The sequence below is a fragment of the Mesoplodon densirostris genome, chromosome 9 (assembly GCF_025265405.1).
Source record: "Mesoplodon densirostris isolate mMesDen1 chromosome 9, mMesDen1 primary haplotype, whole genome shotgun sequence".
NCBI lineage: Eukaryota > Metazoa > Chordata > Mammalia > Artiodactyla > Ziphiidae > Mesoplodon > Mesoplodon densirostris.
The window spans coordinates 62,433,973-62,459,384 of NC_082669.1; the positions used below are offsets into that span (position 1 = coordinate 62,433,973).

At 41.4% G+C, this 25,412-nt stretch overlaps 1 protein-coding gene across 1 annotated transcript in view; it reads right to left on the reverse strand.

Moving 5' to 3' along the window:
- Positions 1-10,372: 10,372 nt before the first annotated feature.
- GSDME (gasdermin E) overlaps positions 10,373-25,412 on the reverse strand; it is a 68,009-nt gene continuing 52,969 nt past the window's right edge. The window contains 6 exon segments of the mRNA XM_060108274.1: positions 10,373-10,947; positions 14,231-14,304; positions 21,505-21,700; positions 22,410-22,476; positions 22,478-22,535; positions 24,507-24,671. Of these exon segments, the coding sequence (XP_059964257.1) occupies positions 10,717-10,947; positions 14,231-14,304; positions 21,505-21,700; positions 22,410-22,476; positions 22,478-22,535; positions 24,507-24,671 (791 nt within the window). The 3' untranslated portion in view covers positions 10,373-10,716.

The following is a 25,412-nucleotide window of genomic DNA, read 5'->3' on the forward strand; positions in this document are numbered from 1 at the left end:
AGTTCGTTTATCTCAGTAAAGAGTCATTGAACTTGAAACTCAAGTCCCATCTGGGTCTGCAGGAACCAGCAGAGCTCTGCTGGGGCAAGGAGTCCCAGAGGCTCTGGGATTCTCCTGAGGCAATGAGAGTATAGTTGTGATCAACGAAATGTGAACTTCTCTTGTAGGAAAGGTCTAAGATAATTAGCTTTACTAATGAGAAAACGGTTTAAAGTGATGTTGAACAATTGGTAATAGTTAAAATATACATGCACGTGCATATGCTTTTGGGAAACAATGTGCCAGTACACTAATGCACCTGAGGATTCCTTGTGGACAGGTGAGTATCCACATTCAGCATTCAGGGCATGACTATTTATATACAGCTAAATATTATATATATTTTTTATTTTTAAATAGACAGATACCCCATATCCATAGAGTTGATGTCCCTGGATAAATCATTTAACCGTAAGTAGTAGAATATATGTGATGCACTCAAGTAGAATTTTACTTTTATTACAGCCATGCCTCGATTATGCAGTCTCAATTTCTGTTTGATATTTGGATAGTATCAAATAAAATACTATCCAGTACATCAGAACTTTGTTTACTTTTGCCAAGTCTAACCATACCATTGCTGAAGATAGCTTTCTAAAGTAGAAATCGTATCATAAACCCAGTACAGCAATAGTAGCCTGAACCCTAGATTCTAGAATCTAGTAAATTTAATATAATAGCTTATAAGGACAAGTTTTCTTTAAAAGAGCAAATTGGATATTAACACAAATTTAGAAAATAATGCAAATTAGCAATAAAATATGTTAGTGTAGCATTATAGACTGGCCAGATACTAACTGCTTTGACCGTACTATCCCAATGACAGTAGAGGATGATCGTTGCTTTAAAGATTCATTGAAATTTGTACTTATTTTTATGGATAACAGTAAGTGTCATGATCCAGTAACTGGGGTTGATTTTTATGATGGATAGCCATGGAGTTAGGTACAATTATCTTAAATTTGTAAACACTGAACATAAAAGTTTTGAAAATTGGTCAAAATAATGACCTACTTAACATTGTACTTACACGGCTTCTGAAACAACACCCCGTTTTCCAGAAATCACAGGCTAGGGAGCCAATAATTTTATAGTAATGAATCTTTATACTAAAAATGGAAAAAGCAATCCTGAAGTTTTATGTGTATAGATAGCAGGTCATTTTTTAAACGTTTGAGTCACCATATATATTATATATATATATTATATATATATATATATACACACACACAGCTATGTGTATAATATGTAAAATTCTCCCCAGATACATGAATAGTAAAATCTGTTTACCCATGTAATTATAACTAGTGCTCTTACATTTTTAATTACTCACAATTCTTAGACATTATGAAACTTTTTTCACATTGTTTTCATAGGCTCTGGCTTTACCTTGAGGCAGATACTAATCCCCTTTCTGAAAAATATATTTGGAATTAATCTCATAAAATTATATAACTTAGTTTCCTTAGGGAAAAAGGATAGAGTCCTAGATGGAAGGCTCTTGGGAAATACTTATTTAAACCTTCAAATGAGTTTGTGATATGGTTCAGGCTTAGAGATTATGGTACCTGTCCTCCTCTTGTTTCATTGGATTTGTTGTGAGAATTCATGTAATAACATCTGTAATGGATTTGGAGTTCTTGGGAGAAATTCAGAATTTTAAATAATAGGATTATTGTATATAGTACAAGTTAATATTATTCACAGACTTTTAAGAATACAGTCGACTAGTAATTCATGAGTTTTTACATATACATTGTGCATCTGCGGAAGATAACAATTATATATTTTTTTTAAGGTAAGATTATTTTTTAACTGCATTTTTGTTAGCTTCAAGTTTTATTCATTTTTAATATTTCCCATAATTTATCATGTTACTTTGTGTGTTCCTGGAATGATTTAATGCACAGAATCAAAAATGAGTCCTTAAAAACACTAGAAAGTGAAGGAATGATATCTCATTTCTAAGGTAAGAATTTAAAAGCATGGTTTGCACTACTTCTGCAATACACTGTACTGCTTTCTTTAAAATAGTCTCTCTTTTGATAAAAATAGAGCTGGTGTACTTCTACTGGCTGAGATCCTAATTCTGACTCTTGACCATGTGACCTTTGATAAAATTTATATCTCCCTTTAGTTTTAATATTATACTTGTTAAATAGGCTAACTTAATATTTGTCTTCACCTTAAATTACAAGAAGTAATTTATAACTCTGATGTGATAAATGCTAAATTGGAAAATCCTTATTAAGCTACTTTATCTGTTTATTCACTTACCCTGAGGTTGCTTATCTTTTAGTTCTTTTAAAATGTACCTCTTTTGGAGGTAACATAGTGATTGGTGCACACCATTCAGAAATTCTACCTTCAGTTTTAAAGCAGCTCTGAGGATGCATTGATAGTTCCAGCCTGGAAGAGGATGTGTTCTGCTCTCTTAGTGGTCCTGGTCAGGAGGTCCTGAGTTCAGAATCCTACTCTAAGTCCAAACCTTTAGCAAATCCTTGCTACCTTGACCACTCACAAGTCAAACAAAATTTAAGTAGGCAATCCACAATTTAAGTAAGCATCCGAAGACACTCTGATGTTTGCCCCTTATAGCTGCCCTACCTTATGCCTGAAGTTTATCACTGCAGCCCTATTGTTTAGTGTAAGTTTAAAAGGCATCTGTTTCTTTAAAAGGGGAAACACATTCAGTTAGGTCCAGTTAGGGGACGTTGAATCCAACATGAATGCATTTTAGATTTGTTCTCTAATTGCTTCAGGGTCATTGGCTGATACTGTAGTGCTATGATAAATCTAACTTGCCTCCACATGCCAAAGTCAGTCAGAAGTGACAATTTTTTTTTCCCTACCAGCTTTTACTGTTTTCTAATCTCTGGCACAAACCGAATGAACACATCTACAGGTAATGTAAATGCCACTTACAACTTGACAGATTAAATGCCTCAATGCTTGCAAACCTGTCTTGAGTCCCATTGAACAGGTATTGTCACTACCACAGAGTAGAAGCCAAAAGGTCTTATTTTAAAAGTTGTAGATAGATGTCTTCACTGCACTTCAGCAACAGCATGCCAGGTGTAGAAACATACAAATATGACAAGCCATGCCTGAAATTTGACCTTCCTCACATCAGTCAAGGTGGCCTGGCAGCTTGGAGGAAGAGGGAAACTCCTCTGCTATGTATTACTAACCCAGAAGTTATTAGCAGTTAAAATGTGTGGTTCTCATCTTAAATAGGAGAGGCAGGCAGTGGTATGAGTAACCTTACTTTGGAGACATAAACCTTGTTCTGGTAAACATGGTCCAACTGAGAGATGCCTTAGTCTTTTCAGTAAAACCTGATTTGAGGAACAGCTGATCTCCATCTGTAACTGAAAATACAAGATAAATATTTTCTTTGGCTGTGTCCACTTTAAAAAACAGCTGCTGACTCCTGTTTTTTCAGTAACATTGATTTTTAAGAAAGTGGTGTCTTGAATTTTGCTATAGAAGAATGAGCACTGGGGTTCAGCAGCTGGTATAATTTCCATGTTATGTTAGCTCTGTTAGAGCCCATGATGAGAATTGGATGTGAAGACTTTGGGGGACTTTTTTTCCATCTCTCTTGGTATATATTTATTTTGAACACATATGCTTGCTCCTTTTAACCTCTGGTCTTTGAAATGATTGTAGAAGAGACCTTTTTTGTTTTTGTTTGTTTTTTAATGGAGGGCAAAATGCTTGTTAGCAACCAAAATATCAAAGCTGAACAAGCTGCCAAAGTTAAGTTTCTGGTGAAAAAGTTTAAAAATAAAATTAATTGCTACTGCTTTCCAAGTAACTGTATTACTAGTTCCTGTATAAAAGAAACATTATTGCTGTCCTTGTATAAATAAAATTTTCCTGCAGTACAATTAAGTATTGATTTCTCAGAAACTGTCCCTATAAATTTTTCTTTTCACATTATTTCCATATGTTGTCCAAAATGAAAGTTACTGAAATGTCCAATCTGTGAGATTGCATACTCCTGGTAAAATATTTTTGTATATGTAAAGAAATAAATATTTAATATTGGGAAAATGAAGTGTTTCATTTATAGGTAGAACTAAGGCTTGGAGATAATACAGAGAGTATCAGATTAGCTTCACCAATTTCTTTTAAATGCTAATAGTCTTTGTTAAAAGCCTCTAATGTTATTTTAGATTTTTCCACCAAAATAGATCAATTTTTCACCTGCCTCCCTCTTTTCACAAGGAAATCCTAATTATTGTTTCATCTATCCCAGCCCAAAGATTTCGTGGCTTTCAAAGACGACTTCCTCAAGGAAAGATTTCCAGAGACAGGGAAGGTTAAAATACAGGATCAAGAAAAGACCTCTAAGCTTAGATGGCATGGAATACTAGGACCATTTCCCAGCTAGCCAAGAAAGAGAAACCCTGGTGGGAAAGACAGTGCCTGCTGTGGCGCACAGCTCAGCCCTGAAGCCTGCGGTGAGAAAGGGAGGTGGACCCACCAGACTGGCCAAGGGATGGAGGCGTGAATGTGGGTGAGTGCAGGAAACCTGTTTCCAGAAAAGGTACTTTGGCAACTCTTTCCCAAGCTAGTTTCCAGGATTCTATACCTCATACTTCAGAAATTGCTAGTCTAGTGTATTCCTGGTATTTCTGAAAGAATTAGTCTTTTAATTGAAGTATAGCTGCTTTACAATATTGTTAGTTTCAAGTGTACAGCATAGTGATTCTGTATTTTTACAAATTATATTCCATTATAGGTTATTGCAAGATAATGGGTATAATTCACTATGCCATACAGTAAATCCTCACTGCTTATCTATTTTACATACAGTAGTTTGTATCTGTTAATCTCACGTCCCTAATTTTTCCCTCCCCCCTCCCCTCTCCCTTTTAGTAACCACAAGTTTGTTTTCTATGTCTGTGAGCCTGTTTCTGTTTTGTATATACATTCATTGGTATTATTTTTTAGATTCCACATGTGATATCATATAACATTTGTCCTTCTTATTTCACTAGGCGTAATACTCTCTAGGTCCATCCACATTGTTGCAAATGGCAGTATTTCATTCTTTTCTATAGCTGAGTAATATTCCATTACATATATATACACATCTTTTTTTGAATTTTTGAATTTTATTTTTTTATACAGCAGGTTCTTATTAGTTATCTATTTTATACACATCAGCATATACATGTCAATCCCAACCTCCCAATTCATCACACCACCACCACCCGCCACTTTCCCTCCTTGGTGTCCATACGTTTGTTCTCTACATCTGTCTCTGCAAACTGGTTCATCTGGACCATTTTTCTAGGTTCCAAATATATGCGTTAATATATGGTATTGGTTTTTCTCTTTCTGGCTTACTTCACTCTGTATGACAGTCTCTAGATCCATCCACGTCTCTACAAGTGACCCAATTTCATTCCTTTTATGGCCGAGTAATATTCCATTGTATATATGTACCACATCTTCTTTATCCATTCGTCTGTTGATGGGCATTTAGGTGGCTTTCATGACCTGGCTATTGTAAATAGTGCTGCAATGAACATTGGGGTGCATGTGTCTTTTTGAGTTATGGTTTTCTCTGGGTATGTGCCCAGTAGTGGGATTGCTGGTCATAATGGTAATTCTATTTTTAGTTTTTTAAGGAACCTCCATACTGTTCTCCATAGTGGCTGTATCAATTTACATTCCCACCAACAGTGCAAGAGGGTTCCCTTTTCTCCACACCCTCTCCAGCATTTGTTGTCTGTAGATTTTCTGATGATGCCCATTCTAATTGGTGTGAGGTGATACCTCATTGTAGTTTTGATTTGCATTTCTCTAATAATTAGTGATGTTGAGCAGCTTTTCATGTGCTTCTTGCCATCTGTATGTCTTCTTTGGAGAAATGTCTATTTAGGTCTTCTGCCCATTTTTGGATTGCATTGTTTGTTTTTTTAATATTGAGCTACATGAGCTGTTTATATATTTTGGAGATTAATCCTTTGTCCATTGCTTCGTTTGCAAATATTTTCTCCCATTCTGAGGATTGTCTTTCCATCTTGTTTATGGTTTCCTTTGCTTTGCAAAAGCTTTGGAGTTTCATTAGGCCCCATTTGTTTATTTTTGGTTTTATTTTCCATTACTCTAGGAGGTGGATCAAAAAAGATCTTGCTGTGATTTATGTCCAAGAGTGTTCTTCCTATGTTTTCCTCTAAGAGTTTTACAGTGTCTGGTCTTACATTTAGGTCTCTAATCCATTTTGAGTTTATTTTTGTGTATGGTGTTAGGGAGTGTTCTAATTTCATTCTTTTACATGTGGCTGTCCAGTTTTCCCAGCACCACTTATTGAAGAGACTGTCTTTTCTCCATTGTATATCCTTGCCTCCTTTGTCATAGATTAGTTGACCATAGGAGTGTGAGTTTATTTCTGGGCTTTCTGTCCTGTTCCATTGATCTGTATTTCTGTTTTTGTGCCAGTACCATATTGTCTTGATTACTGTAGCTTTGTAGTATAGTCTGAAGTCAGGGTGTCTGATTCCTCCAGCTTTGTTTTTTTCCCTCAAGACTGCTTTGGCTATTTGGGGTCTTTTGCGTCTCCATACAAATTTTAAGATTTTTTTGTTCTAGTTCTGTAAAAAATGCCACTGGCAATTTGATAGGGATTGCATTGAATCTGTAGATTGCTTGGGGTAGTATAGTAATTTTCACAATATTGATTCTTCCAATCCAAGAACATAGTATATCTCTCCATCTGTACACCACATCTTCTTAATGCAGTCATCTGTTGATGGGGACTTGGGTTGCTTCCATGTCTTTGCCATTGTAAGTAATGATGCTGTGAACATTGGGGTGCATGTATCTTTTCAAATTAATGGTTTCATTTTTTCCAGATAGTGGGATTGCTGGATCACGTTAGTTCTATTTTTAGTTTCTGAGGAACCTCTATATGGTTTTCTGTAGTGGCTGCACCGATTTACATTCCCACCAGCAGTATACAAAGGTTCCCTTTTCTCCACATCCTCTCCAACACTTGTTATTGTAGGCTTTTTGATAATAGCCATTCTGACCAGTTTGAGGTGATACTTGATTGTGGGTTTGATTTGCATTTTTCTAATAATTAGCAGTGTTGAGCATCTTTTCATGTGCCTGTTGGCCATCCCTATGTCTTCTTTGGGAAAATATCTATTCAAGTCTTCTATCCATTTTTTGATTGGATTTTTCTATGATTGAGTTGTATAAGCTGTTTATATATTTTGGATATTAACCCCTTGTCGACAGCCTCATTTGCAAATATTTTCTCCCATTCCATAGGCTGCCTTCTGTTTTGTTGATGGTTTCATTTGCTGTGCAAAAGCTTTTAAGTTTAACTCAGTCCCATTTGCTTATGTTTGCTTTTATTTCTTTGGCCTTGGGGGACTGATGCAAGAAAATAGTTATGCTTTATGTCAAAGATTGTTTCACCTATATTCCAAAAAAAATAGGTTTTATGTAAAGTCATCCCTTGGTATGCATGGTTGGGCATCCGTGGATTATACAGTGCTGTAGTATTTATTGAAAAAAGTCCCCATATAAGTGGGCCTGTGCAGTTCAAACTCCTGTTGTTCAAGGGTCCAACTGTGTGTGGTTCATTCTTCCGTCTAATACTACTTGTCAGTTTTCTATCACTGAAGTAACAAATTACCACAAACTTAGCAGCTTAAAATACAAACTTATCATCTCAGTTCTGTAGGTCTGAAGTCCAACCCAAGTTTCACCAGGCTAAAGTGAAGTTGTCTCCCAGGCCCTGCCCTGGCTCTTACCTGCAGGTCTGGAGGAGAATCTGCGTCCAGGCTCTTGCATGTTGTTGGTGGACTTCAGTTCCATGAAGTTGTAGAACCGAAGTCCCCACTTTCTTGCTGGCTGTCTGACCGACTGCTCTCTTGTCCTTGAACTGGCCCGCTCTGTCTTGAGAGCCAGTGACAGCACTGAATTCTTCTCATGCCTCATCTTTCCTGCATTTTCTTTGGCCAAATCCCTCTCTCACTGACCCTTCTGCCTTCTTTCTTTTAAGGCTCCACCCAGATAATCCAGAATAATCCGTCCATCTCAAGGTCCACAACCTTGAGTTTGCCAGGTTCTAGGGATTTATTAGGTCATGAAACACATTTTAGGGGCCATTATCAGGCCACACCACACCAGCTAATCATGTCAGCATTTCTTCCTATATCCATTTATGAAACAGAAGTGGTTGTGGAAACATCAGAGTTAAGGTGGTGGTTCTGTTCTAGGAAATACTACTGTATTTACTATCTGTTTTCTGGGATACTAAAACTTGTTTCCAAATCTAATTATTAAAAGTAGTATGGTTCTGGATCTCAAGCAGTAAATCAACATACATTCAAAATTAATAATATTTAATGATGAGGAAACTAGTTAGTTAGAAGAACCTTTTGGAGGCCCAGTCTCACCCTCACTGTAGTCCAGCACTACTTACTACCTCACCCACCAGATCCCAATGGGGGTCTGCTGTAGCAGCATAAGGCTATATCTTTTTTTTTTAACATTTTTATTGGAGTATAATTGCTTTACAATGGTGTGTTAGTTTCTGCTTTATAACAAAGTGAATCAGCTATATGTATACATACATCCCCATATGCCCTCCCTATCCCACCACTCTAGGTGGTTACAAAGCACTGAGCTGATCTCCCTGTGCTGTGCGGCTGCTTCTGGCTATATCTTTTTCAATAGCTAATGTCTAAAACACAGTCCAGCAGGATAACTGGCCAGTCTTAGACAGATTGCCTTAGTTGCTGTTTGATGTAACCCAAACTTCCAGCACTTGCTTAGGTGATGGCATCTTTTCTTCTATCTTAAGCCTATCTTTAGTTTTTGATGTTTTGGGTTTTTTGTTGTTATTTTTAAGACATACACAATTCTAACAGGAATAGAAGGGTGAACCACTCCCCCCAGTGCCTCTTGCCCCAACCTCTAAATCCTTTCCTGTTTCTTGTGAACTCTTAAATGTGAGTTCCCATGCACTGTGATACATGTATATCTTTTTCACACAAGTAGATTCATATCACACATTCTGTCTGTAGTATGTTCTTTATACTTATTTCAGAAAACCAGACAAGAGGCATGTATAGTACCACCATCTTAACACAACTATCTTGACTTTTGCATGTTCCTTTCCAATTTGTGAATAAGGTGCTTACTTTCTACATTGTTGCCACCACTCTGTGTCCTTTTTTTCTTATATATCATAAGTATTTACATAATTTTGTCTCATTTTAATAGAGGTCATGAAAGGGTTATTTCCTTCATTTCTTCCTTATTAAACATTCATTAAAAGCTCAAGTGCAGAAAGGGAATAAGTAAGTGATGCTGAGGTAAAAAACAGGTACTGAGTAACATAGAATGTTTCTAACAACTGCTTACCCTCCTGCTCCTAAAGTAAGAAATTCTAGCAGTAGGTCTCAGCAACTTCTTGCTAAGGGAAAGCAGAAGTGGCTTCAGAGCCCCAGTGGCATCAGGAGACAGTCCAGGCTATTAATAGGAGAAGGATAGGAAAGCAGAATAAAGAAGAGGAATATACACAATTCAAAGTTTCCTTTTTACAAATTAAACATCCAGAATGCATGGGAAATCCACACATTGCTCTAGACATAGGATTGGTACATTCATCAAAGCAGGGCAAAGTCAAACTGGATATAGCTTGACCCTAAGGAATAGTGTCCTGCTGTTAGAGTCTTCTGCTAAACAATAACCTCTGTACTCTAGTGGCATTTACAGTTCATTTTTCAATCACTGCATAGCATACAGCACATTCAAAATGGAGCCTTCTATGAAGAGAAATTCCTCCCCACAGCATTCAGAAATTTTTGGATCAAAGCATCAGCCTCATCTATTTTTAACAGGAAGTGGGAACTAGATGGACCCATTTTTCTGCAGAGAAAAGGTCTGAATGTACTCTGGCTTACAATTCTCAACCCTCCTCCAGCTCTTTATGTGCTGGGGTCTAACATGGACACTGGGTTACCAGCACAAGAGGACCTCCTGTGAAAAAGACACTGTACACAGAGTACCTGGTGGCTAAATTTGAGGCGATTCATATGCAAAAAGTCCACTTATTAAACTGTTCAGTAAACTCATCTCCTAGATCAACCTTTAATGTGGTGATCTAAGCCCCAAAGGCAGTATCTTAATGATGCTGAAAAATACCCAGGCTTGGCTGATAATGCGTACAGGCAGACCTCAGAGATACTGTGGACTTGGTTGCAGACCACCGCAATAAAGCGAGTCACACAAATTTGTTGGTTTTCCAGTGCATATAAAATTTATGTTTATACTATCTTATAGTCTATCACGTGTACAATAGCATTATGTCTAAACAATGTATATACCTTAATTTAAAAATACTTTATTGCTAAAAAATGCTAACCATCATCTGAGCCGAGTTGTAATCTTTTTGCAGTAGTATCATCAAAGATCACAGATCACCATGACAAATATAATAATAATGAAAATGTCTGAAATACTGGGAGAATTATCAAAATGTGACACAGAGACACTGAGCAAATGCTGTTGGAAAAATGGCACTGATAGACTTGCTCGACTCAGGGTTGTCACAGACCTTCAATTTGTTAAAAAAAAAAAAGTGCACTATCTGCAAAGTGCAATAAAGCAAGGTGTACCTGTAATCCACATATGACACTGTTACTGTGCTCTGCCCAAAGCACCGAGTCCATTCAGGCTTATATAAAGAATCAGTGGGAAAACGTTAGGGTCCTTCCGGGTGGCAGCTTTCACAGAAGGTTGCAGTCTCTCCAGGTTAATGTCAGCTGAGGCAAACAGACGCTGCACGATCCCAAACCTTTCTGTATCTTTCAGTGGAGCCAAGACTGGGTCTTCAAGATCAGACACACCATCATCAGACAGAGCACGGAGCTGAAATGACACATGTAAACAAATCCACCAAAAAAGGTGATAGAAAATCGACATCATTGGATAATAATGTTAGCACATCTGACTAATTATGGGGGGAAAATTAAGTTGTTTACATTCCCCAAATAGAGCAGGGAAAACCCTTAAGCTGCAACAGGATATATTTGGCCCAGGCCAGGACCTGCACTTCGCCTGGAGTCCTCTGACCAACTCCCTACTCTCTGAACTCTTATCTTCTACTGGATCCACTAACTCCAGTAGATTAGAAAGGTCAGAATATACCTTTCTTAGACACACAGTGTGTAAGGTTTGTTTTTTTTTATTTTAATTCACCTATTAGAATGTCTTACATGTCTGCATGAACCCCTCAAAGGTTAGGTACCATGGTTTATTTAGTGATGCTTCTTTGCCTTAAGAACCTTTGCCCTTGCTCTTCCTTCCACCTGTGACATCCTTCCTCCAGAGCTCCCCGCAGAACCTTCCTTCTCATCTCTGAGCTGTCGGTTGAAATGCCACATCAGAAGGGCCTTTCCTAATCCTCTCTCCATCCAGCCACTGGCTCCCCCCATATCCCAGCCACTATTACATTATTTTATTGTCTTCATATGCTTGCTGTATCTGAAATTATCTTCCTGACATTCCCTGTTTACTCTGTTTATTAAAACCTAAGCTGCCCAGGAGAGCAAGGACCTGGTCTGTTGTGCTTACCTTATACCCTGCCTAGAACATCGACACTCAGTTGAACGTTAGTTCTTCAGAGAGGTCACATCAAACAGTGCTCTAATTGCAACTGCTCAGAACCTGTGAAACTTTGCTCTTAGGGTCTTGAGCAGTGCCTCTGACACAGTTGTTTTTAATCTTTAGTAATTACAAATTTGCCAGTAGATTTGAATTTTAAACAGGCACTCAGAACCAGATCAGATTAATAATGTAGAGAGTAAAATTTAAAATAAAATATGAAGACTTATAAGGTATGCATGAATTTTAACTGAATCTGAAGGGAATCCAAAAGAATTCCAGACATGCTCTGAGCACTGATACTCTTTCTTACTAAAAGTAATAAGCAACTTGTCCCAGGGGCTGAAGTGCAGCACTCATTTGCATATAAAGGAACTCGTGGGTCTGTTACCACAATCAGCCTTACAGATCTACACCTTGTAGATTCACCCAATGCAACTCACACAGTGTAACCACAGGTGTCCCGTTACCACGTGGCCTAGACTGTAAATTGTAGATGATGCTTTAGAGAGTGGATCTGGCCTGCTTCTTTAAGCATGAGCACCACATCCGGTGATTTAAGAATGAGCTCCACGGGTGCAGCACAGCGGGCTGTGTCCTGGGTCTGGTGGAGAAGCACCCAGCAACATCCTGCCTTCTTCTCTGAACATCTGCCAACCCCAAGTGCCCAGAGGCACTTCTCGGTGTAAGAGAGATTACAGTCACCCAAAGAGGCGGGGGTGGGGGGGTGTGAAATTAACATTCCCTCCAGATGATTCTAACTTACTTTCTTACCAGCTCTTTCACCAGTTTGCAAATGTGTTTGTGTATCTGACGCTGTTCTTTCAAAAGCCCTTCAGCAAGCCTCTCAAAGTTACTCTGGCCACCAGACAAGACAAGACAGGCATGCAAGGAGATATTTGTACCCTGCTCTAAGTAAATACCTATAGGAAACATAAGATACCCAAATTCCTTCAGGAGGCAGGAGCCTTGCGGTCCTAACAAACGTTGTTATGAGCTCTAGGGGAGATTAAAGACCTTCCTGAGTGTCTTCACATAAAGAAAAATTACTTCTTTATGTTGAGCAGCCCACAAAGGCAAACAGATGACTCTATGGGTGGGTAGTTTTGCACCAAGGTAGTATACCAGCTGTGCTGGGACTCCAAGTGCATCCTAATGGCTACTCCCGGAACATCAACAGAGCAGAACTTGGAAGCAACCCAAAGATCAAGTCCTAGAGCAGACCTGCAGGGAGGATGACAACTAACTGTCAGCTGGTTGGGAGAGGGAGTTAGTTAGCTAATGCAGTCTCAGCAGTATTTTCTTTTTTTATATACTTCCTGAATGCAGTTGATGACTTTGTAAATACATGGTGAGGGCTGACTTGGGAAATGCTAAATACTTAGTTGCTGCAAAAGGGAGCTAAGCTAGAAAGCAGAGTTACTGTCGTTGCAGACAATTATATAATGATACATATCGTTTCCATGACCAAACTGCGCCATCAGCCTTTACCCTCAGCTGGCCGCACCACAGTGGCATGCTGGCTCATTTTCAAGTAGTTCAGTTTTTGTGGTCAAAGTACAGGAACACAGCATGCCTCTGCAGAGGTAGAATCTGCTTTCGGTTGTGAATGACATCTAAACTGCTCCTTGGAATGAAGCCTTGCTGCAGTCTCTGGATGTCTTTGCTATGCCAAGAAGTACCAAAGGCACTAACTACAGTGCTCAAAGTTCCCAGAGTAGATGCATAACAAACTGCAGGGTCCTATCTAGGCAGTCTACCCCAATACCTGCTTCCCAGATCTGGGGGCAGAGCTCTGAGCTTTGGTCCTTTGGGTCTACATAGCACGCTGGCCTCAGCCCTTAGTAACCAGGCCTCAAAATAACAGCTGGGTATCCTCTGCTTCTCTGCCCTAGGCTGAGCAACACCTGCAGAAGCTACAACAGAGGAGCTGCCCCAGCCTACTGATGGTTCCTTCTATTGATGACCCGGTTTGTAATTTAAAAAGGAAAAGCTTAACCTTGACTTTCAGGGCTAAGCTCATCATTACCTAGCTCTTGCTCTTGCCATGGCATTTCCTGAGGGCATGAAGCTAATGATATTCTTAGGAGAAAATGAAACGTCTCCCTGAGACAAAGCAGTCCTCTTGAGTACCTCCCTGTTGAATTTGATGCAGAGCTGAATCAAACTGGTCCAGCCACAGAACTGCCATTGCAAATAATGTGGTGTCAGGCCCCTTCCCTGCAACACTGAACCAAGCCTTGGCCAAAATTCTCTCCAAAAAATGCAAAAATCATGAGATTTGGAGTATAAATATAAGGCTTGAGTCCTAGCCCTGCTAGCAAGTTCTTCAAATAACTCCTTTCCCTCTGAGCCTTAGTCTTCCTATGGGGTGTGTGATGTGGGCAGGGTGTAAAAAAGAGAAGAGATTGTAATACCTGTTTTAACCTATTTTGAAGGGCTGTTGTGGATGATAAAGCCTAGTGAGTTTTATCAGCTGTTAGGTGTCCATCTCCTCATCACTTCCCTGTTCCTGCCCATCCCCAGGTCCTCTCTGGGAGGTTCTTACCAGATGGCACAGTGTAGGAATAATCTGGAGCTTACAACAAGTGCCCAGCAGAACTGCTGCGTTATCTGGCATTTCTGCAGGAGGAAAAAAAAAATCAGTCACCATCAAAAAGCACCCATGGAAACAGAGCCAGCCCCCAAGCTGTACCTAATTTATATATCATCTACCAGTCGGGCAGAGGATATGCTCAGTAATTGTAGAATAAATGAATGAATGGGGCTAAACCGGCAGCAAAGGCCTTTTAGAAAATAGATGTAGGGACCAGGTAACCAGCTCTGTGTTCACCAGAGGATATTTCTTACATGCAATTTGCCAATCAGAAAGAACGGTAGACCCAGGGAAAAGTGAATCAGCATGGAAAAGTAGAAAGAACCTGGGGTTTGGTGACAGAAGAGCTATGTTTGAGCACCACTAAATATTTGGGAGCGACCTTGGGTATACCTCTCTCAGCACGTTTCCTCATTTGCATACTATAGATTTTCTTTTTTTATAAAGGGTTATACCTAGGTCACTAATCATTCGGGGGAGAAAAATGTAATGTGGTCTAGTCAAGGGGTGGCACAGTAGACCTCCTGAGCCTAGGACTGTGCAGGGCCCCCTGGCCCACGGCTAGCTCAACACAAGGGTACCCATGGCAGAGAACATTGGCACAGAGCTCTATAAGGCTGGGGGCTGCCCCAGATGGGTCCTGCCAAGCCCCAGGAAAAGGAAATCCAGATCAGTGTTAGTCAAAACCAGTTTTAAATACCTCCCAAGGTAGAACAGATGCAGCTGCTAAAAGGACCCAATCCCTTGGGATACAACCTTTGCACTGAAAAGGCAAAAGAGAAAAGAATCGTCTGCTCCGTCGTCTGGCACAGGGAACACTCAGGAACCCCCTCGTCTCCTGCATTAATTAGCAGCCTTATTTATATAAATGGCAGCGTGTCACTGAGGCTGTGGCCCAACAGAGCACAACGAAACACGGCCTTCTCCCAAGAGCAGAAGGCTGCTGGGGTGGTGGGGCAGCCCCGAGGTCTGAGCCTGCCGGAGAACCCCCAACTGCGTTTAAATGTGCTTTTGTCTCCAGAGAGTCCCCACCGTTTTCAGCAGATCCTCAAGGAAGATGGTAAAGGTATGGGGCCTTGTGGAAAGATCCACAGGGCTGTGAAGGGCAGGGACAGAGTCCCCTGGGACCTGATGTCCTGGCGGAGCTACCGTCACAAGTCATCTCACCCGTTCAGGTTTCCATTCCTCACTTCTCAGGTGACTCCCAAGTCCATGTAATCATCATCATCCCTTAATTCTTGTAAAGACTTTACTTCCATGTTACTCAATGGTCATTCACTACCTTGAGCATAGTGCTAGGGACACAGCTCTACTTTACAGCGCTTACCACCTAATTTCACTGCTTGACTGTAGTTCCCTTGAGGGTGGGGATGATGATTTTCTCCTACCTCAGCATCTAGCAGTGCCTAAAGCACAGTAGAGGCTTCTTCAGCATTTCTGGAATTGAAATGATTTCTTTTGATCTTTCATATTCTAACTATTTTACAAATGAAACCTGGGAAGTTCATGCTTAAGGTCACAAAATGGTAGGGGAAGTGTTCCAGGAGATAGGCTAGATGCTGAGACTGAAGTGCTTTAAACAGGAGGAGGGCGGTTCAAGATGGCACCGTAGGAAGATCCGGAACTCACCTCCTTCCGTGGACAAACTGAATCTACAGCGACATATGGGACAGTTTCCTCTGAAGAAACCCCAAACTACCTGAGCGACTCCCATACATCAGGTGAACAAGGGAAAAAAACCCATGGCAGCAGGTAGGAGAGGCTGAGCCAGTCTCCCTGTAAACCCCACACCCCTGGTGCAGTGACCCACAATCAGGAGGGAACTCAAAGCCCGAGCTTCTCCCTGTGGTGAAGGATTTGAACCCCACCCTAACTTCTAAGACCACCACACAGATGAGCCCCCCAAACATCTGGCTTTGAAAACCAGTGGGGCTCACACCCACAAGACCCACAAGCCTATAGTGAACTGAGAAATCATTCTTAACGGGCTTGCACGGGGACTTACCCACTCCTAGGACCCAGCACAGAAGCAGCTGTTTGAAAAACCCCCATACTCTCTATGAAAGAGGCTTATTTGTTATCATAAAGCATCGGCTTGGGGGTAGGCGTCTAATTTAACACACACCTAGGGACCTGCTGGTGTACTCTCTGGGGACCGAGGCCATCAGACACCATCTTTGCACCCTCCCTCTGCCACACTTCAAAGCACCAATATTTCCCAGAGAAGGGCTATGACACATCTCTGGTGCCCTTGTTTTTGTGGCTGCCACCCAGGAAACACCCCTTGATCGTCTGGCTCTCATAGCCAGCAGGGCTTGCATTCCTGGGTCCCTCGGGACTGTAACAATCAGACTGTTCTTGGCCAGCTACCACCCCCCAAGGCACTGTCACGCAGCAAACTGAAATACACCCCTAGTCTTTCTGTGAAAGAGGCCCATTTGCTTGGCCTGAGGGGCATGCTTCTGGTTTGACATACGTCTAGGGGTCTGCTCTCGGAAAAGAGGCCAACGGATGCTACCTTTGTGCTCTCCATCTGCCTCATTCCAGGTTGCTGGTATCTCCTAGAAAGGAGCTTATACAATCGTCTGGCTTGTGATTTCTGTGACTGCCACCCAGTGACACTTCTAGGTCACCTGGCTCTACTGGCTAGCAGGATTTACACTGTGGTCTGTATATACTTGTATACTTTAAAAACTGCTGCCTGAAGGTCTGGCTTCTAATCAGCCTAAATCTAGGTGCTGACTGAGATCCTCTTTGGGGCACTGACAGGTGTTGACAAACCCTCAACTATTGGGAGCCACTAAAAATAGGCTGCTTGGACAATCACAAAGGTTTGAGAGACAACAAAGAGCCAGGGTGAGGTTGAATAAGGTCCTCTCTTACATGAGACCACTCCCTCATGTGAGAGGAGACTATTTTACCTTCTGCATGGAAACAAACACAGAGTGTCAAGGAAAATGAAGAAACAGAGAAATATGTTCCAAACAGAGGAACAAGATAAAAGCTCAGAAAAGGTCCTGAATGAAAAGCATATAAGTGATCTATTTGCCTGCTAAAGAGTTCAAAATATCATAAAAATGCTTAATAAGCTTGGGAGAAGAATGGATGAACACAGTGAGAACTTCAACAAAGAAAGAGAAAATATAGGAAAGGACCAAATAGAAGTCACAGAGATGAAGAATACAATAAATGAACCAAAACAGACACTAGAGGGGTTCAACCACAGACTAGATGAAGCAGAAGAAATGATCATTGAACTCAAAGACAAGGCAATGGAACCCACCCAATCAGAGCAGGAGAAAGAAAAGAAAAGGTGGAAAAAAAAGTGAACACAGCTTAAGAAACTATGCTACAACATCAAGCAGACCAACATTTGAGGTAAAAGACCTGTACACTGAAAACTATAAGACACTGATGAAAGAAGTTGAATAAGACACAAATAAATGGAAAGATATTTCATGTTCATGAATTGGGAGAATACTGCTACAATGTTCATACTACCCAAGCTACAGATTCAGTGCAACCGCTATCAGAATGCCAATGGCATTTTTCACAGAAATAGAACAAACAATTATAAAATTTGTTTAAAACTATAAAAGATCCTGAAGAGCCAAAGCAATCTTGAGAAAGAAGAACAAAGCTGGAGATATCACATGCCCTGATTTCAAATTATATTATAAAGCTACATTAATCAAAATAGTATTGTATTGGCATAGAAACAGACACATTGGTCAGTGGAACAAAATAGCCCAGAAATAATCCCATGCATATATGGTCAATTAATTTACAACAAAGGAGCCAAGAATATACAAGGGAGAAAGAACAGTCTCTTCAATAAATGGTGCTGGGAAACTGGACCACTATCCTACACCATACAGAAAAACTAACTCAAAATGGATCAAAGATTTAAACATAAGATCTGAAACCATAAAATTAGAAGAAAACATAGGCAGTAAGCTCCTTGACATCAGTCTTGGCAATGATTTTTTGGATTTCACACCAAAGGCAAAGGCAACAAAAGCAAAAATAAGTGAAACTACATCAAACTAAAAATCTTCTGCACAGCAAAGGAAATCATCAACAAAATGAAAAGGCAGCCTATTGATGGGGAAAGAAATATTTGCAAATCGTATATCTGATAAGGGGTTAATCCAAAACATATAAAAAACTCATACAACAACTCAGTAGCAAAAAAAATCCAATTTAAAAATGGGCAGAAGGGGCTTCCCTGGCAGCACAGTGGAATCTGCCTGCCAGTGCAGGGGACACGGGTGTGAGTCCTGGTCCAGGAAGATCCCACACGCCACAGAGCAGCTAAGCCCATGCCCTACAACTACAGAGCCTGCGCTGTAGAGCCTGCGAGCCATAACTACTGAGCCCGTGTGCCACAACTACTGAAGTCCACACACCCTAGAGCCCATGCTCCACAACAAGAGAAACCACTGCAATGAGAAGCCCACTCGCCACAGCTAGAGAAAGCCCGTGCGCAGCAATGAAGGTCAACGCAGCCATAAATAAATAAATAAATAAATTTTAAAAATTTAAAAAATGGGCAGAACACCTGAATAGACAGTTTTCCAAAGAAGACACACAGATGGCCAATAGGTACATGAAAAAGTACTCAACATCACATCATCAGGGAAATTAAAATCAAAACCACACTGAGGTATGACCTCACATCTGTTAGAATGGCTATTATCAAAAAGACAGGAAATAACAAGTGTTGGCAAGGATGTGAAAAAAGGGAACCCCTGTGCACCGTTGGTGAGAATTTTTTAAGGCTACTCAAAAAATTAAAAGTCTTACTACCATACGATCCAGTAATTCCACTCCTAGGTATTTATCCAAAGAAAATGAAAACACTGACTTGAAAAGATGCACCCCCATGTTCATTGCAGCATTACTTACAAAAGCTAAGATAGGGAAGCAACCTAAGTGTCCACCAATGGATGAATGGATAAAGGATATGTGGTACACACACAGAGGACTATTATTAATCAGTAAAAAAAGAAACTTGCCATTTGTGACACCATGGATGGACCTTGAGGGCATTATGCTAAGTGAGATAAGTCAGAGAAAGACAATGTATGATCTCACTTATATGCAGAGTCTTAAAATAAAAAAAGGCTCATAGAGCAGATTGGGAGGGGTGTGTGTGGGTGGGTGGGTAAAATGGGTGAAGATGGTTAAAAAGTACAGACTTCCAGCTATAAAATAAGTCACGGGTATGTAATGTGCAGGATGGTGACTAGAGTTAATAATACTGTACTGTATATTTGAGAGTTGCTAAGAGTAAATCTTATAAAGTTTATTTTTCTTGTGATGAAAACTTTTAACTATGTATGGTGATGCATACATAGTTAATGAGACATATATACAAATATCGAATCATTTTGTTGTACACCTGAAATTAATTTATATACGTGTCAATTATATCTCAATTTTTTTTTCAAGTAAGTGCTATAGAAAAAACTAGTGTTATTATTTAGAAAGCTGGAAACAGGCCTCAAAAAGGGGCCATTTTCTGTTCTAGCACCTTTCCCAGATTCTGAGAAAACTGTTGCAGGAGGAAAAGGTCAACTCAGAAGGGCCAAGAATAAACAAGAGCATTAGTGAAAGAGCTTACACCAATGCGAGCTCCACAGTGACTGACACATAAATGAGATCTGAGATGCAGAAGAGCACCGTTGGTTTAGAAACAGGCTGCAGATATTTTCAGCTGCACTTAAAGATTTCACTATCCCTGAGCTTCCAGCTCAGACACAGTAGGTAAGTCTCACGTTATGTGTCAACCCCAAGTGGCTGCCTGTGTGCAAGGCTGCAGAGAATTTGAGGCTGTGTCCAGGCTCAGGAAAAAGGGGACTGTGGTGCATTCACAGTGTTGGCCATGTGTTACATATTTGACATCACTGGTCCAGCCTATTGAGATTAAAACCGATAGCTAGTGGGAAGCAGCCACATAGCACAGGGAGATCAGCTCGGTGTTTTGTGACCACCTAGAGGGGTGGGATAGGGAGAATGGGAGGGAGGGAGATGCAAGAGGGAAGAGATATGGGGATGTATGTATATAACTGATTCACTTTGTTATAAAGCAGAAACTAACACACCATTGTAAAGCAATTATACTCCAATAAAGATGTAAAAAAAATTTTTCAATAAGTAATAGGGTATGTGAAGAAAGGGCTTCTCGCAAGCTAGAGAACTCTGGCCTGTAGATTAGCTCCTGATAGAATGCCTGTAATTAAACTCTGATATACCAATTAACACTGGGAAAAGGTCTCCAGTGGAGTTCCACAGGGCTGTCTTATGTCCTATCCCAGTCAAAATGTTTACCCGTGACTTGGAATAAGGCATAGAGTGTACATTCACTGGCATAGGGAGCTGGGAGAGGCATTTGCTCTGATTAATTGTTTAAAAACTGGAGATTCCTGGGCCTTTGTTCCCATGTGGTGCTGGGGAGGAACTCTGAATGTATCAGGAGCTCAGTGCCCTGACTAACGTCACCTTGAAGGGAAGTTGTGGGGACTAAGACTGGGCTGCCTTGCCAGGTCTTGCCTTTCTGAGAAGGAAGTGAAAGCCCAGCTTCCTCATACAGGATGACCACATTCTGGTACCACAGACCCTCTGGCCAGGTGCGTTCTGGATGGGAGTTGGCAAAGAAGTGTCAGGTGGGGTCCACTGCTCAATACTACTTGGATGGCCAGGATGCGTGTGGAAGTTGTGGAGCTGCTGGGCCCAGCAACCTAGTGCATTGGGATGCTCTCTACAGCCTCCATGCCCTAATGGCCACAATGCTGCACTTGGGGTAGAGCCATAAGTTTGCAAAGAGGAACAAGAGGATCAGAAGGAACGAAACACTGGGGGAGAGAGCAGTAGCCAAATGAAAGCCATGGCCACTCAGCACTGCCAGGCAGCAAGTGTGAATCACTGGCTGTGTCTGGGGAAATTGATTTCCTGTGTTTGTGAGGGAGTGTGCCCACAGACAGCCCTCGCTGGGGGAGGAAAGGGAAGTCCTCTCTCCAAGAGAGTGGAGGAGGCTGGCAGCAGACAGGCCTCCTTCATACTCAAGTCCGTGACTTCACGGCAATCCTGTTAACTTCCTCAGTCTTCCACTGCTTATCATCCCTGCACTGCTTGAAAGGGAGGGAACCTTATGTACCAAATCGTCCACAAAGTAAGCAAAGTAATTTCAGGGCAACAGCATTTCTTCCCCTTTTTTTCCATACCTGCTAGCGCACTGACCAAGAAGTAGGCCGTAGAAAGGAGTTTCTGGTTGTGGACCACATCCTCTGGGCCTGGACGCTCGCCCTGCACACTGTACCCCACTAGCCGCAGGAAGGCCACGAGGTCCCGCTGCTGTGAAGGCTTCAGCTTCCCCAGCACCGCCAATGAGGGTGACAGGCTGCTGACTATGTCCTCACACTGTGGGGAGAGATGTGGGGGCGGGGAAGAGAAAAGAGACAGATTGAGTAAAGCCACAGGCCAAGCTGGGCACAACACAGGCCTCTGCCCCATGACACACAACCCTTGTAGTGAGATGGGGAGTGGTCCCCCAAATATAGGTCCACCTGGAGATTCAGAATGAGACCTTATTTGGCATCTTTGCAGATGTAATTTAGGTAGGGATCTCGAGATCATCCTAGATTGGGGTGGGCCCTGAATCCAATGGTGGGTGTCCTTTAAGAGACAGGAAAGGAGATGGCCATGTGAAGACAGAGTAGAGATTTGAGCAATGTGGCCACAAGCCAAGGAATGCCAGGAGCCACCAGAAGCTGGAGGAGGCAAAAAAGGATTCTCTCCTAGAGCCTGTGGGGAAGCATGGTCCTAATGACACCTTGCCTTCAGACTTGTGGCCCCAGAACTGTGAGAGGAAACTGGAGTTTGTGGTCATTCGTTACAGCGGCCCTAGGAAACCAATACAGCCTTCTGTTCATCACATCAACTACCTCTCTGCAGTTAGAAAACTAAGGACCTGGGAGAAAGAAAAAAAGAAGCTTTAGGGTTAAAAGGAGGTGGGGAAATTTTAAACACCATTTTATCCCAGCTCAAAGCCTTATCCCAAGAGATCTAGCCCGTCCACATCTCCAGAAAACCATGCGGAGACACTACCTTGAGATGCCTCCGGTCTTACCACTTGCTCCAGAACCAAGAGTAACTCTTCATCAAACAGGACCGCCTGGAGGACGTCGTTCAGAGCTCTCTTGCTGCTCTGGCAGCTCCACAAAGGGATGGAAATTCCTCTCCAAGAACAGAGTGGCTGTGAAAGCAGCAGAACATACCCAGTCTCGTGACTTATCTCAGAACGAGGACCAGTAACTCTTGCTTTTTATAGCTAATTGTCCTCTGTTCTTTCATAAACACTTCCAGCTGCACAGTCTTGGAATTCAGAAATAAAGGACGCGTTAAATACCACCCTGCATGTTTTTCACTAACCAGTCAAACTACTAAAGGAAGAAAGAAGGAGGGAAGGGAAGAGAGGGAAGGGAGACAGAAAGAGACAAAAATACAGAAAAGAGGGAAGCCAAGTTTTGTTTCAGACTTTATCTTCCTGCTGACTCACTAAACATTAAGTCTAATCAATTATTTTCTGGAAAAGTCATTTAGAATTATTAAATTATCAAGGCTGAATTACTAAACATCAGGACTTTTACAAACCTTCAAAGTCATTGTGCAAATTCCAAAATACATTCTTTTTCATATCTTTCTAATACACTACAGATTTTGCATCCCTTAATATTAAATGCATGCTTTTCAAGGGGCTGGCACAATTTTCATTGGGCAAACACAGATACTCCACTTTCTCCATTCTTCTTCACCCGTCCTGGAGAATGGGTTAGAATCCCAGCTGGATTACTAACATCCTCTTCAGGATGCTTGAGCCTCTCCCCTTAAAATCTTCCGTTTTCATTTTAAGATAGTCAAAAGTTTCTAGTAATTTAAGCCCAGTGGGAATTTAAAAACAAGATTTGATAAACCAAAGCTTTCATATACAGGGATGCAGACCAATACATAAATGCACCCTCTGCTGATGTCAAATTCCAGACAACAGTTATACTCAAAAACTGCTCTATAAACACAATTAGTTCCTCGCCAGCCCCAGCCTGGAGAGAAGGGCTGTCCTGGCTGGTCTAGGGTCCAAGTGCACAGAGGTGGGCGCCCACCCTACTCCTGCCTAAACTACCCAGCCTCCCCACTCCATGCCAGGCTGACTGGAATGACCAACTTACAGGGTGGACTGGTGGGTAAGGAAATTATAAGAAAGCTCAACCTGTCTTGTCACTTCCCTGTAGTGCAGTTCAAGGCTGTAGCACCACTGCTGATGTGATTGTAACCCGTGACATTGACATCGCTTAAGTGGCAGCTGAAAATCACACCCAATGACTGGGAGGGGGCCTGCAGCCCTAAATTAGATGGGAAAGCCTTAAGATTGGGCCTTCACTGCCAATTCTGTCAACATTGATATTTTTGCTACAGAAACAAAAGCATCTATATTCTGGTCTGGGACTCGTTGAAGCCCCACTGATGAGTCTCTCCTCTTACCCTCCAAGCCAGAGACATTCTGAGCTGGTCCTAGCTCTTTTTCCCTAAGCTCTTAATCATTCGTTTCTCTTTTTCCTTGTCCATCTCCTCTTCCACTATATACTGCACTCCTACTAATTCCTGCCCTACCCCCTACAAGAAACTTTTTTAATTAAAAAACACAAAATGCTGTGGGGAGCGAAAGGAACTGCTGCAGGCAAGTCACAGGTACTGCCCTCCTCCTCGCTGGATGCCTTGGCATCACATGGCTTCATGCCATGTGGATAAGGGCCTCCAAGAGAGCATTTTGCGATGCTAACGAAGCATTGCCTGCCTTGGCAATGAAGCCTGGAATAAATGAAACAAATGCAAAACTTGGGTTCTCTCTCCTTGCTGCTGACTAGCTCTTCTTTGTAGTCAGCAAGACTCCTGTGGTTCAGATGAAAAAATGTTAGGCCCCTAACTCTTCCCCTCCTCAGCCTCCTACCCCTTCCTTAAAACAGGCCATCCAAGACCTGAGGTTCCCTAAGATCTGACCAAGGTGAGTCCTGATGAGTGAACTAGAACTGATTCAGGCACCGTCCTGTCTGTCCTCAAATGTTTCCCATGAAGTCACTAAGGAGTCACTGCTTCTGAAGGGCGCATCACCTCCTGGGGTACAGCACTCAATTACCCAACAGCTCACCATGCCCCAGCCTGCTGGCAATACCTTGTTTTAAAACACTCAGTGGCCCATCCGAGGCAGGCAGCCCTTGCCCAGCATCTGGCATGTCCCAGAACGCAAACTCTCGTAAGGGCAGGAGGTCCAGGAAGGCAGAGTCACTTCTCCTCTCCTGCTCGAAGCCCCCGTGCTTCCCTTGCAGGAGACAGAATTCTGTAATGCGGGGGAAAAGGACAAGCTGCGCATTAGGGTCAGCCTTGTTGGCACATCCCAGACCGGGCTTTACCTAAATCAAGCAGGGCAGGGGGACATGTCCACCCTCTTCCTCATACACCCATTTCCTACACATTATGCTATTTGACCAAAACTCAGCCACTTCCTACAAATACAGGAGAAATGGTTGTTCTTAACATAAGGTTCTTGGAACAGGCAGGAAGCAACCTTTCAAACATCAGAAGTACTTCCTTAGCCTGACTGGAACAAACCAACTCCAACAAACAACCCACCATATTTAACTGAGAAAATTGGAATTTGATTAATAAATCTGATTTGACTGAACTGATACAGAATTATTGACAATATATTTAGGTGCACAAGTGGTTACGTGGCTCTTGGAGAGTCAGTTATTCTTCATAATAAACTATTTTCTGCAATTATATGAACGAACCTTACAAACATGTTGAGAGGAAAATCCATACACAAAAGAATATATTCTATATGAATCTATATGAAGAGACTAGTCTTTTTTTTAAAGCCTTGTCTTTTAGAGATATTTCAATATTTATAGACAAAATAATATAATGCCTACAATTTGCTTCAAAACAATTGAGTAGGGATGGAGAGAGGTGGGAAAGTTATAGATGAAACATGAGTTGCCCTAGTTATTGAAGCTGGATGGTAGGTACATGGGGTTCATTATATTACTATCTGTAGTTCTGAACGTGTGTAATTTTC